Below are 13,766 nucleotides of genomic sequence, written 5' to 3' on the forward strand. Positions count from 1 at the left end.
CTTCGGAGCCGTCGCAGCCCCGAGGGGGACACAGAAACTTTTGACAGCTGCTTTGGCCCAGGGAGCCGGACAGACAACACCCGACTGCCACCTTTTCTCTTGAAACATCAACATGAAAACTGGTTTAAAAAGAACATTTTCACCTATTGCTTTGGATCTTCCCTGCACCAAGTCCCTGCTGTCAGGGCCGGATTGGGGGTGGCCCTGCACGCTTGCAGGTACCGCTGGGGCACCCTCAGGCGCCACCAGGTCGCTCCCGAGGTTTGATCCCTACGTAAGGGCTCGCTGGGGACGCGCTGGGAGCTCGGCAGCACGGGGAGGACAGTGCAGGGGAGTCGCCATCCCCTGCAATCACAGTATCTGACTCAGGCACCCTCCACCCAGCCAGGGCTCCCGCCCCGGAAGGCTGCGAGTTCCTCCCTTGGCACCGGGAGCCTGATCCGTCCCAGGCGCCTTGTCCCCTGTGTCACTGCCACGGGGCTCCCCGAGGCCTGCGCAAGGTGACATTTGTGGCTTCCCTCTCGGCCGGGGTGCAGCGCTCACCAGGGCTCCCCCGGGTCACAGCAACGGCACCGGCCCAGCCCCAGCGCGTTCCAGGCCGGCTGCTCCCCGACGCCCCGGCACAGCCGGCCCCTCTCCCCCTTCCTCTCCCACCTCTGGCTCTTCCCTCCGCCGTGGGGCCGCTCGGGGGGCTCTGGGGACAGCCTGCTCCTCCACTCTCGCCACCCCTCACTTGCCGTTCAGGCCCCACGCGCTTCACCGCCTACTGCCCCGCTCGCTTCTGTCTCCCCCTTCTCCAAACTCCGAGGGAAGCGGCCTGGCTTGGGAACGCGGAGGCGGCTGAAGTTACATTTTGGGGAAAAGAAAGAAAAAAAAGTTCTGCTTTTAACTGAACCAGCAAGATCCTTCTGTATGTATCCAACCTACCTCTAAAAGCTTCTCCTAGGAACCAAGGAGTTTCTCTCTGGTGGCGCTACCCAAAGGGCCTTGCCAAGGGCGGCGCTCTGCGGGTGGCATCAAAGTCACCTGAGAGCCACTACGTGGAGGCAGGAGCCGGGGCCGCAGGGGCAACAGAGCCCGGGGAGCCCGCGGAGCGCGGGCACAGGCTGCTGCGCGCGCGGACGGGGCGACCCGGAGCGTTTATTGCACTGCTTCAAAGAGGCGGAGGAGGAACGGGAGAGGAGAGCGCCGGTCACCGTTTCACCTTAGCGTCTTCTTTGATCTTCCAGACCATGAGCTCCATGCAGGCTCTGGCGTCCTCGCTAGAGTCGTGCCCTTCCACTGGGGACAGGAGGAGAAGGGCCGCGTCAGCCCCCAGCCCCGGGCGCCTGCCCCTGCGCAGAGGGGCAGCCGGAGGCTTCCCCAAACGTCCTGCCTGGCGCCCCGGCCCCGCTGCCCGCTCCCCCTGCGCTGCTGTGAGCGTGGGCGCAACCCTGGGACACCCCAGGGGGGCATTTAGGACAGCAGAGCAGCCCCTGCGCGGATTTTTGCTGGGCTTGTTGAAAAGGGGAATGAGATGCTCCTGCAGTGGCCCGGGGCTGGGGAGGAGCTGGCTGGAAAGGCCCCAGCTTCCTCGGCGGAGTGCCGTGCTCCCAGCGGAAATGCCAATCCCACTTTGCCATAGAGAGAAAGGAGGGCAGGGCACGGCCTTGGCAGAGCTGTCCCTGGCCTTCCCACACCCGTTCCATGTCCCTGCTCCCCACCTGGCACAGACAGGGAAGGTGGAAGCGCTGCAGACCTTCTGCAGAGGCCTGAAATTAAACAGGGCAGTGGCAAAGCCTTCGTGTGCTGCCCTGCTCACAGCTACGGTGCAAAATAAAGCCCGGGAGGAAGGGGGCCTGGGGGGACAGGGAGGCGGCAGCTCAGAGGAGGCCGCGCGGGCGGGCCGGACTCACCGTTGTCCTGGATGATGCGTTTGAGGTAGTCTGCCATGAGCGTCCGCAGGGCCCGCTTGTAGGGCAGCCCCAGGCGGTGCGGGAAGACGATGGCCGTGTCCACCACGGTGCCGTGGATGAGCTGCAGGGAGCAAAGGGACAGCCTCGTTTCCCGCCTCCCGCAGAGGAGCCGCTCCTTGGAGCGGCCCCGCACGAGCACCGACCCGCTCGGCCTCCGACCCGGCGCAGCCCAACCGGCCCCGGACGCGGCACCACGTCCCAGCGCCCTGCGGCGCCTCCGAGCCCTCCCTTCAGCTCCTGCAGCCCCAACAGCAGGACGGACTGGCCCTTCCCAGCCTGGAGAAGGTGGCAAACGGAGGGCGCCCACCCAGCACGGCGGGAAGGACCACACGAAACCTGATACTCGCTCGCAGCAGCTTCTTGGGATGTGGATTTAAGTGGGAAGCGTGTACGAATTAAAACTGGATGAGCTGTCACACTGTTGTGGGAGGAGATTTTTGCTTCTTGCACGGAAAAGGTCTAAGCTCCGAGGTGCCAAACAAGCCCCAAAATTCCAGGCAGAGTCTGTCACCAACGGGAGTCAACAGGAAGTTTGCAAAGCAGCACTGGCTGAGCAAGCAAGGGATGAAATGGGTCAAGCAGAGCTCGCACTTCCGGACATCAGGAATTCTCAGGTGGGCGGGAGGGAAGCCCTGGCCATGCTCAGGTCCAGGTGCCTGGGCACAAGGTAGGAGGTTTGTGCTCCTCTAGCTGTGAGGTGTCACTGTGCTGGGGATGCTGAACAGGCCACCATGTCACCTGTCCCACACTAAGGGGTCCTGAGGTGTTTTATCCTTAGCCCTGGTTTCTTACTCTTGAGTAATCCTCTGTTGGCCAAGAACAGCAGGATGGAGGCAAATCCACAGTGTGGTGTCTGCACCCCGGAGCAAAGGGCTGCTCTGGGGGTCTCAACACACAGCGACAGGACCCCGACGATCCCCTCTCCTCATGATGACGACATCGAGGCGGATGAGGAGAGGGGATCGTCGGGGTCCTGCCGCTGTGTGACCGTTCCCAACTCGGCATTAGGAATCTCATAGCCCGGATCCGTAAGTGCTCAAGAACAGCTGCGGTTTAGCAGAAAACCTGCTACGCTCTTCGCAGGGTGAAACTGCCAACATTACAGATCATCTCTCCTCGACTGCAGTCAACTTTGGCACCCACCCAGGCACAATGACAATTACTTATGTAGATGGAGGAATTGGGATTATACGGCCTTAACTGAAGCCCAAACTGCCCTCCCAGCCCCAGAGAGACCAACGCAGTCATCCCGCGCTGATTAGACCCTGAATAATTTTTTTATGATGATGATGAACTCTCGGAGACGCTGGGATAAAGGGTGCCACGGAGGGGTAAAGCGCTTTGCAGCCATTAAAACCTGCTGCTTCCAGAGCGGCGTTGGCAGCCGCGGCTCCCGATGAGGAGCGGCTGGAGGAAGGTTGGCACCGGGATGCGGTTTCCCGCTCCACGCCTGTCCATGGCCCCGACACCGCGCCGGGAGCGCAGGGACCGCCCGCGCGGGGAGCAGGGGCGGCCGGGGGATGCTCAGACCACAGCAGCGAGGTCCAGGCCAGAAAATGAAAGGGAGATGAAAGGTCGAACTGCCTTGATCAGAGCAACACCACAGATCACAGCGAGCAAGGCAGAAAAACTCACTTGGAGAAGTCAGGTGTTTTAAAACTAGAAGCAAGAGATAATTATCTCCTCTGGCAGAGCAAAAGGGCTTTGTCCCATTTCTAAAAGAGGTTCCCCGGACACCCTGATGGCAGAGGAGACCCTTGGGCCCACTTTGTTGGGGCCCTGACCTGCTGTCTGCGAACACAGCCAAAGGGGGCCAACACCAACGGCCACATCGGGAATTAGGGACTCTACAGGCAAGTCCTTGGAGCTCAGGCCGTACAACTGGCCCCCACTGCTCCTCCTCCACAGACCCCCCTGCAGAGCTCTGCCCCCCGGACAGCAGCCATCACTGCGAGCACAAGGACAGCGTTCCGACCGCTCCCGCTGCTCCAGGAGACGGACCCGTCCTGCCTTCCTAGCTCTTGGAAATCAGGCATTTTCCAAGTTAAAAGGCGGCACGTAACAGGCACCAGGACAAGGAAGAACCAGAGGAAAGTGTGAATGCGAGACAGGTGAGTTTACCTTTAGTGCAAATAAGTCGCTTTCCAAGCTGTGCCCTATCAGTATGGTGTCTGCGCTGAACATGTTCAGGAGGACGGCCTGGACGTCCCGCAGGGTGATGCTCGTGTTCTCCAGGTCCTCCTCTGTCACCCCGGAGAACCTGCAGTGTGAGAGCAGCAAGGGGGGCTCCTTCACTAAGGGAACGTCTCTGGGTGTGCTCTTATCAGAGCTCTGCTGTTATCAGAGGTGCCCCCGTAAATTCCAGCCGTTGGGAAGTGCTAACAGACCCTGGGGCTCTGTAAGGGTCCCCCAGCAGATTCCCCAGTTTCCTCATTCTGAGCAGAAAACACGTGAGCCACGGAGAGCCGTCCTCACCTGGTGTTATAGTCCACCACCTTGGTGTCCGGCTTGACGAAAGTGTCGTAGACCACTTTGAGGTCGGAGTTGATGACGGTCACTCTTGTCAGCTCCAGGCCTTGCTTAGTGTAACACTGCAAGCAAGAAGGCAGGCGTGGAGAGGAGCACGTGTCGAGCACAACGCAGCGTCCAGCCCGGCGCCCACCGCAGCGGCCCCGCTCCCGGCACACAGCAGGACCAGCTGACAGATACTGCTCAATACCGGCCACTTGGCTGCCGTTTCCAAGGGCTCATGTGATTCCCAAAGGAGGCACGTGCTGCTAAACTAGCTAATAAGGTTTAAAGTTAACAGAACCTCTTTAGAGCGTGGAGTATCACGGGGACACACAGACACACACAGTGCTCAGGGCTGGCCAGCCCCACTCTGAGCACTGGTTCCCGTGCAGGCAGACCAGCCTGCACCATTCCCCGGGGCCACGGGCAAGGAACAAGCTCCCCTTCAGGCCGTAACAGTTTTTCACAGAATCATAGAATGCTGAAGGTTGGAACGGACCTCTAGAGATCATCTAGTCCAATCCCCTGCACACGCAGGGTCACCTAGAGCACGTGGCACAGGGCTGCGTCCAAGCGGGTTTGGAAGATCTCCAGAGAAGGAGACTCCACAACCTCTCTGGGCAGTCTGTTCCAGTGCTCTGGCACCCTCACTGGTAAGAAATTTTTCCTTAAGTTCCTGTGGAACTTTTGGTGTTTCAGTTTGTGGCCATTTCCTCTAGTTCTGTTGGTGGCCACCAGTGAAGAGAGGCCAGCACCATCCTCCTCACGGCCTCCCTCTAGGTACTTCTAGACACTGCTCAGGTCCCCTCTCAGCCTTCTCTTCTCCAGCTGAACAGGCCCAGCTCCCTCAGCCTCTCCTCATAGGGCAGATGTTCCAGGCCCCTCATCATCCTCGTAGCCCTGCGCTGGACTCTCTCCAGCAGCTCCACATCCCTCTTGTCCTGTGGGGCCCAGAACTGAACACAATACTCCAGATGTGGCCTCACCAGGGCTGAGTAGAGGGGCAGGATCACCTCCCTCGACCTGCTGGAGACGCTCTTCTCAATGCTTCCCCCCTCTGCAAGTTTCCTACCTTTGGAGGAAGACTGTAAGGAGACAGAATTTCCCTTCAGCCTTCCTCTAAGCCCTGTTTTGCCTGGGCACTGCTTCTGTTATCAGGACTTACCATTTCACAGTCTAACGCGTAGATCCCAGGATAACCATCAGTCGTAGGCAGCTTCTCAAAAGTCTTCACGAAGCCATCCAGGCTCTCCTTCCGCCCATCGTGCACATGTTGCTGCACGGGAAAAAGGCACGTTCATTGGCAGCAGGAACAAGAATCCCTCAATTGCCATTTCAGCAAAACCCCCAACTCAAAGACCTATTTTTTTTTTAAATGAGGAATGGGGTTCACTCAGCAATGAGTCTGAGAGGTTCACCACAATGGCAAAAATAGCCACAAGCGACCCCAGGTCCAAGGACAGGTCAGAGCTAGTGGCTTTGCACTGACAGCTCCCGTAGCAGCAACACATCTGACACCTGGGGACAAGGAGCCTGGGGATCTCAAACAACTTTCGACCTTCAGCTCCGAGCAGAGCCTCCCTGGGAAGGCTCGTGCTGAGGTCTCGCGGGGATTTACTCCAGCTGCTGGGTCACGGTTTAAATTGTGGACAGGGCATCTCGGGGCAGGAAGCTGATCTTCGGCCTCCGTGCTCGAGCACAGTCAGCATCACGTGTAGCATAACCCGGAGACAGCAAGAGTAAGTCTAGTGTAAGGAGGCCCAGGAAAACACGGACACACAGACACTGCAAACTCTAGCTGCTCCATCCCACAACCAGACAGCTCTCAGACAAACTAGAGCCACTGCCTTCGAGCGCTGGAGGCAATAAATGGAGACAATTTCCAACCCCTTCTCCTTATCCTCTGCTAAAGCTCCAGGGTCAACAAAACTCAGACCCACAGAGCTCCCCGAGCCAGCGGGGAACTCGGGCAGTGCTTTGGAGAGTGGCTTAAGCCAGTGCGAGACGAGAGCCGCCGCTGCAGCACGCGCTGCTCCGCGCTCTCCGCTCCGCTGCGGATCCCACCCGGCATCGGCACCGCTGCTGCTTGCTCGGCCTGGAAACTCTCTTGGCACAGGGAGGCTTAAGCTGGATCATTGCACTTATCCCATTACCCTCTGGTCGCCCCAGCGAGGGCGGAGGAAAACACAGTAGAGAGCAATAGAGCTGCAAACACCCCTTTTACAAACACCCTTAGATTTGCAAACACCCCCACCTGTCCATTAACAGGGTTTTAGGTGAAATTAAACCTGCTGCACCACACCCAGGCTTCACCATCTCTTCCTTATTTCCCAGTGTTTCAAATCTTTTCTATCCTCGAGAATTAACTGCCCACAGTCCCTCCAGCCTCTGTGCACAGCCACCGTGCTGATGGTCCCCACGGATCTCACCTACAAGGAACCACATTGCACTTGGCATCTCCTCAGGACTGGGAGGCTTGGAGGGATGAGGCACAGAAGTACCTGTGAGCTGGAGCCTGAAGGTGGGAGGACAACCAAGGCTGGGATTGGCACGTTTTCCCAAGCAGGTTATTAGCGCAGGGCAGGCAGAGAGCTGCATCACGTGAAGCTAACTGGACAGCTGGGCAAACAGGGAGCCCGACTGCCCCCTGCGCCCGAGGCCAGCGGTGCTCAACACATTAGACAAGTGCCACATTAGACAATTTTGCCCCCAAGGCCCTGAATCTGATCACAGAATCACAGAATCATAGAACACCTAAGGCTGGAAGGGACCTCTAGAGATCATCTAGTCCAACCCACCTGCACACGCAGGGTCACCTAGAGCATGTGGCACAGGGCTGCGTCCAAGCGGGTTTGAAGATCTCCAGAGAAGGAGACTCCACAACCTCTCTGGGCAGCCTGTTCCAGTGCTCTGGCACCCTCACTGGTAAGGATTTTTTCCTTAAGTTCCTGTGGAACTTTGGGTGTTTCAGTTTGTGGCCGTTTCCTCTAGTTCTGTCAGTGGCCACCAGTGAAGAGAGGCCAGCACCACCCTCCTCACTGCCTCCCTTGAGGTACTTCTAGACACTGCTCAGGTCCCCTCTCAGCCTTCTCTTCTCCAGCTGAACAGGCCCAGCTCCCTCAGCCTCTCCTCATAGGGCAGATGTTCCAGGCCCCTGATCATCCTCATAGCCCTGCGCTGGACTCTCTCCAGCAGCTCCACATCCCTCTTGTCCTGTGGGGCCCAGAACTGGACACAATACTCCAGATGTGGCCTCACCAGGGCTGATGGTTTTGCCAAACAAACAGAGCAGGTGCCCAAGCCAACAGAGAGCAAACGTTCCTCTCCCCTTCAGCTCGATTCCTTCTCTCGCTGTGCAACGCAATATAATAGGCCAAAAGCTGACGCTCTGCAGCCCACCAATTCTTGCTGAGGGGGGCAGAAACGCTGCCCCTGCTCCACAGAGCGGCGCGAGCCCGAGGCGTCCCCACCCCACCAGCAGCTCCGGGGTGGCTGTGGGTTTGTGCACGGCTCCGTTCTGCCACCTCCCGCCGCGCCCGCTAACTGCAGCGTAACCCAAAGCGCTGGCCGGGAAGGGGCTGCAAGGAAAACACAGGGGAAGGACTCAGAAACGCTCCTCTAACCAAGCACTGAACCAGTCACATGAGGGTGTCATGATTATGCATATTTGGTATATCAGCTGCTGGAGAGAGGCCAGCGCAGGGCTACGAGGACGATCAGGGGCCTGGAACATCTGCCCTATGAGGAGAGGCTGAGGGAGCTGGGCCTGTTCAGCTGGAGAAGAGAAGGCTGAGAGGGGACCTGAGCAGTGTCTAGAAGTACCTCAAGGGAGGCAGTGAGGAGGATGGTGCTGGCCTCTTTTCAGTGGTGGCCACTGATAGGACTAGAGGAAACGGCCACAAACTGAAACACCCAAAGTTCCACAGGACCTTAAGGAAAAATTTCTTCCCAGTGAGGGTGACAGAGCCCTGGAACAGGCTGCCCAGAGAGGTTGTGAGTCTCCTTCTCTGGAGATCTTCCAAACCCTCTTGGACGCAGCCCTGTGCCACGTGCTCTAGGTGACCCTGCGTGTGCAGGGGGTTGGACTAGGTGACCTCTAGAGGTCCCTTCCAACCTTAAGCATTCTGTGATTCTATGATTCTATGGTGTTTTCAGTGTCCTCCTCCAAAGCTGAAAAATACTGCGCTCCTCTGCTAGCCCGAACTTCCCAGTTCTCAAATTCTCATCCTGAGGGCACGGGATATTCCAATCTTAACTCCCCCATCACAGGATGCTGCAAGACTCACTCATTTGGACAAGAAAACCAAAGAAAACCAGGGTGGAGTGACCCATAGCAGCACAACAGCAAGGAGGAGGCAGATGGGAACGGCCCAAGCCCCGGAGCACTGGCAGCTTCATCAAGTCAGAGGTTATTAGAGAGATTGTTTATTTCTTAAAAGGCCGTGGGGTTTTATGGTCTACAACAGCCCTGCAAAAGCATGCAGAGAAGTCATGTTTTTATAGCCCCATCAATTTCTGACTTCCCAGCTTGATGTTTTTTTTTCAGAACACTGACTAAAAAGACATTCTAATTCCAAATGAAAAAGTAATAGAGATGCAGCAGCCTGAGCCCCATCTGTGCTCCAGACTCAGCAGATCAGTTTGGCCGTCCTTCCTATTTGGCAAACTTTAATTTTTGCTGCAGAAATCACATCCTAGCTCTAGCACCTGACCAGGACAAGGAGGACACGCATCTCCTGAACCCCCGGTCAGGTTGCTGGTCCCGCACTGCCCTAGGGCTTCCAGAGAGTGGGACATGAAGGCACCACGGCCTCGCTCCGGAGCCAGCTCCACTGGACAGGATTCCTCGATTCCCTGGCTCTGCAGCAGGTTCCTCTCCCCTGTGCAGAACCTGCTGAACACAAAAGTGTCGCTGAAACAAGTGACTAGGACCAAAGACCTGGGAGAAGCAAAACACAGGTCGTTCCCTTCAGTCAATGGTCTGAGACAGCATCAATGATGCCAGGCCAGGAATCCAATTCTTAGTTGCCTATAGGAAAAAAGAAAAACACCTGTGCAAAGGTACCAGCACGGTCTGCTCAATCAAAGGGCCAGAACTCAATTTCCAAGCAGGTTTTTCATGATGCTTTCTAGTCCTGGGATCCTTTTCCCACCCAGGAAAAGCAATGTTTATGGACTGCAGCCGGCTCCTTCACATGAAGGGCACGCAAGAAAGCATTCACTGCACAGCAGAAAGCTACTTTAGCACAGCTATTCGGGAAAGGAAAAGATGGGAAGAATTGTACTGCTGCACTGGACTCAAACCCCTAAGCCTGCTCTTTAAAAATAAACCCCCAATTTCTCACTTTTTCTCCCAAAGTAGCCTCCACCTGAGCTTTTGCTGGGCAGCTTAACCGCTCAGAACAAATGAAAAGATCTGGCCCCAGACAGGTGAGGCTCCTCCTTCCTGCCACACACTGGATTTTCCTACCTTTGCATAGCTGACTACGCTTAAGACATATTAGTCTTTCCCTCAAGGGGAGCCACCACTCTTTTAAACATGTAAACAATGGTCACAGAGCCATCAGCAATGCAACAGAGGACAAATGTCACTGCGAATAAAAAAGGTGTTGCCCAAGTACTTACTTTAGCCACCTGGCAGCCTGGTGAACCCACAGCTCCTGAGCAGCAGCTGTAATGAGTTTCCCATCCACCCGGCACTGAAAGAGCAAGAGACCAGAGTCAGGAGAGGAGCCCTGTCAACAGGAGACCTAAACTCCAGCTCACAAGCGCACACGTGTCCTGGACGAGCACTGCAGCAGCAATGTGTCAAAGGGGACAAATGATGATGGATTCACACAGGGCCATCATGTTGAATGCTCTCCAACTCAGCCAGACAGAAACTCCAGGAATTAGCCCCTTTAGCCCCTAGCCACGGTGTGGGTGAGCAGTGTGACTGATCTACTCATCACAGCACATTCAGATGCTTTGCTGGGAAGCTCCAGCAAAGTTCAAGCTGAGGCTTGCTGCAAATGAATTCGACCAACTCTCTCGGGCAGCAGCCTAGTGCTTGCACGCCAGGCTCCTAACAAGACTTCTCTTTAGTTGGCTGCAGAAATGGACAGGGAGCTTGTTTTACCTTCCCTTGCTTTTAAACTGGAAGATCAACAGCATTTGCTCTAGCTCCGTGTTCACATTTTAGGTGCAGCCCTTTTTGCAGGGCTAGGTCATGAGGAGCTGGGTCACCCAGTGACACAACTGGGAACTGTCACAACACGAGTTGGACAGGCCCCAAGAGCCACAAAAGGGTAACTCAAAGGACAGGTAGCCTTGGTGTTCAGAGCCAAAACTACCTGGAAAACAGCCAGTGTGTGACTGAGCAACTCCTTTTGGAAGGAACCTACCCCTCTGCTTGCGTAGCCTTCCCCAGTGATGGACGCACTCCTCCTTGCGGATGCAGCTCCCGGAGGCTGAGACCATGTACTCCGTGCCACAGCGGCAACAAATCCTGCAGGAGGCTTTCAAAGAGGAGAAGAAGAATCAGGTCACTGGAAACCCCTGCCCCTGCTAAATTTGGCCAAAAACACAATGAGCAAATCACTCTTGCTCAAAACGCTGGTGATATTCACAAGTAAAACTTTTGCTTTTAGAACGGATTCCAAAGGTTGTTTCAAATCCTACAGATTCAGCAATTCATTCGAAAAGAGATTTTGTGCCCTGAACCACTTTTTGGAAGCAAACCTGTGGCTCTCCAGTGCTTCTTTGTTGTGCAACATCAGCTTCAGCACAGTTTACATGTAAATTCTCTGCAATATTTCTCCCTTTGCAGCAAGTTACGTTGCACTCAACACAGTTATTAAAAAAGTCAGGATAAACACGTAATTCTTTGGCCACAAAAAGCTAGCAAGGCCTCGTTTGCAGGGGACTCATGCCTTATCACTTCCGAGTTCGTCCTGAGCACAGCTTTTCTGCAAGGATTCCCTTGTAGAAATGCTTAATGCTTAGAAATGCTCCCTAAACCAGGAATACTTACGGACCCACAGCTCTCTGAAGGGGCAGCTGTGGGCTTCTCCCCTTTCCCTCTGGAAACTCTGCTCTTACCAGGCACGTCCCTTAGTGCTAAAGTCCTGAAAATGGAACCGGGAACTCTGTCCTGCCCATGCTGCTTCCTCCTGCGCACGTGGGAACCTGCCTTCTTTCAGCTAAATGTCCCACCATGGACCTTTACCAAGTACTTGAGCGTGAAGATGAGGTGACTTAGGTGATTTATCCCCCCTGGTTGTGGCCAGCACTTGAGCCACGAGCTCTAGTCTTTAAATATGGACCAAGCAGACCTCGTACAGCCTCTGCAAGGATGCGCGCCCAAAAGCAAGCACCGAAAAAACTGCTCTCCGTGACTCTAAAAAATACAGCACTTGACAGTGTTAGTGCAAGGAAGCTTTTGTACGGGTTGCTTCAGCAACCGCAGGACAAGTGTAGACACAAGGTGTTAACACGGATGAGCACTTAACACACTTCAGCGAGGTCTCTCCAAAGAGACGCTCCGAGCAGCCTGGCAAGGCACCTCCAAATCTATCCTTTGCTCCTGTAAGTACGTGCTTTATCCCTGCTGCAGAACTGCCTGCTCTAGGAAGTGTATTTAGCTTCCTAGTTTAGCTCCCATGGAGCTAAAGGAAGTGTATTTAGGAAGTGTAGCTTCTGCTGGAGGACTTTTAGGAAGTACAGCTCCTGCTAGAGGGCTTCAGGGGAAAAAAAAGAGAGGCAAAAAAATAAAAAAAAAGAAGAGAAATGGACAGACAGGTAAAGGTACCATTTGGCACAAGGAAATCCTTTGGGATTATTTCATCCAGCCACAAAAAAAAGGCCTTTTGGAAACTATTTGGCCCAGCGCCATCAAGTGACCACACCAAAAACTGCACAATCCAAACGCAGCCCTGCACAACCCGACGTCTTCCCATATCACAGCAGAACCACAGCAGAACAGCAGTTCATGTGCACAGGAGCCCTAAAAAAAATACTCCCCCCAGAAGAGAAGAGCATCACTCGAAGTTGAAGAGAAGTCCCTCAATTTTCCCTACACCAGCAGCATCTAGTGTCCAGGTTGGCATAACAACCTTGAGAGTGACTGAGGGAGAACCCTAAAATCTGCCCTGAGCAGCTCTGCAACACAGCCCTCAAAGCGGGCGGTCAAGGACTGCACAGAGAGCGCGGCCAGGTCCTGCTCTTTGGAGCAGTCCTGGACCTCACTGGGTCTCTCAGACCTGCAGATCCCTGGCTGCAAACTGAGTGTCCAAGCTACCTTCCCGTGACGTGCAGGGTGAAGGAACCTGCCCTGCAGAGGCAGGAGACTCGTACAGCCAAACTCCTCCGGCCAGCAGAGACACCGGTGACAACCCCGGGAGACCCATCAGGACAGGAGCAGACGACTCCAGGCTGACACCGGTAACGTCTCTATAGGAAACGACTGGTGACAAGCGGGACGGGAGCACCCAGCTGTAGCGGGTCAGCAAAGCCACAGGAATGAAGCACTCAGAAGAACTTACAGTCCAGAGTTTTCTTCTCCTCCACGGTGAAGAGGACGGCGCGGCCGGGCTTCTCCGGGTGAGGCATTGGGTAGCCGTTCTCCTTGAGCTGCTCCTCAGTCATGAGATACTCCTTGAGCCGCCGGTACAAGGCGGCTCCTGCAGACACCAAAGACAGCGCTGAAGCCACGAGGCAGAAGCAGAGAACGTTTCTCCTACCACGCTCTGCTTTATCAAGCCAGTGATATCAAGTCATTCATTTATTCTGGAGGAATTCCCACCATCCTAAACTTGCTTTATTGCCTCTGTTCAGTATTGACAAGGGAGGTAACTGCTGGGGCAACGTTTTTCGTAACTGGTCACAGTGCACAAGCCTATTTTTAAAGCCTTCAACCAGCAGCATTAAGTCAGCATGTCTAGAAAACCCAGCTGAGGTGGAATTCCTCCAAAGGATCCATCTTCAGGCCTTTCTCTAACAAATTTGTCAACACTTTAACTGTTGAATCGTAGAAGCCCAAAGAATACCTCTGAGGCCACCTGCAGCCAGCTAAAAATCTCATTATCAGGTGCCTTTTCCTGCTGTTGATTTCAGGCAGTTCATCTCATTCCACAGCATAATTATAACTTCTTACACCCTGTTCAATATCTCTGCTCCAGCCCTTACGTTAAGCCCCTCCAATATTGCTGTGTGCCCTTTGATGTTGCTTAGCTGAGCTCGACAGGCTCTTTCAAGCTTTCTCCATGTCAATTCTTCCTGCTCTGCAGCAGCCCTGTCTCTTCTGATCTCCCCAACAATTTG

General features: G+C 55.1%; 1 protein-coding gene across 1 annotated transcript in view; it reads right to left on the minus strand.

Annotated features, from left to right (window-relative positions):
* Window positions 1-1,117: 1,117 nt before the first annotated feature.
* The window catches only part of REXO1 (RNA exonuclease 1 homolog), a 34,252-nt gene continuing 21,603 nt past the window's right edge, over window positions 1,118-13,766 (minus strand). The window contains exons 9-16 of the mRNA XM_088527331.1: window positions 12,989-13,126; window positions 10,850-10,963; window positions 10,092-10,165; window positions 5,632-5,742; window positions 4,431-4,546; window positions 4,077-4,215; window positions 1,896-2,016; window positions 1,118-1,281 (exon numbers count right to left, since the gene is read on the minus strand). Of these exons, the coding sequence (XP_088383457.1) occupies window positions 1,193-1,281; window positions 1,896-2,016; window positions 4,077-4,215; window positions 4,431-4,546; window positions 5,632-5,742; window positions 10,092-10,165; window positions 10,850-10,963; window positions 12,989-13,126 (902 nt within the window). The 3' untranslated portion in view covers window positions 1,118-1,192. The remainder of the gene's footprint in view (window positions 1,282-1,895; window positions 2,017-4,076; window positions 4,216-4,430; window positions 4,547-5,631; window positions 5,743-10,091; window positions 10,166-10,849; window positions 10,964-12,988; window positions 13,127-13,766) is intronic.

This window comes from Tinamus guttatus, unplaced genomic scaffold (assembly GCF_059628265.1).
Source record: "Tinamus guttatus ecotype Peru unplaced genomic scaffold, ASM5962826v1 Tinamus_guttatus_pri_ptg000280l, whole genome shotgun sequence".
Taxonomy (NCBI): domain Eukaryota; kingdom Metazoa; phylum Chordata; class Aves; order Tinamiformes; family Tinamidae; genus Tinamus; species Tinamus guttatus.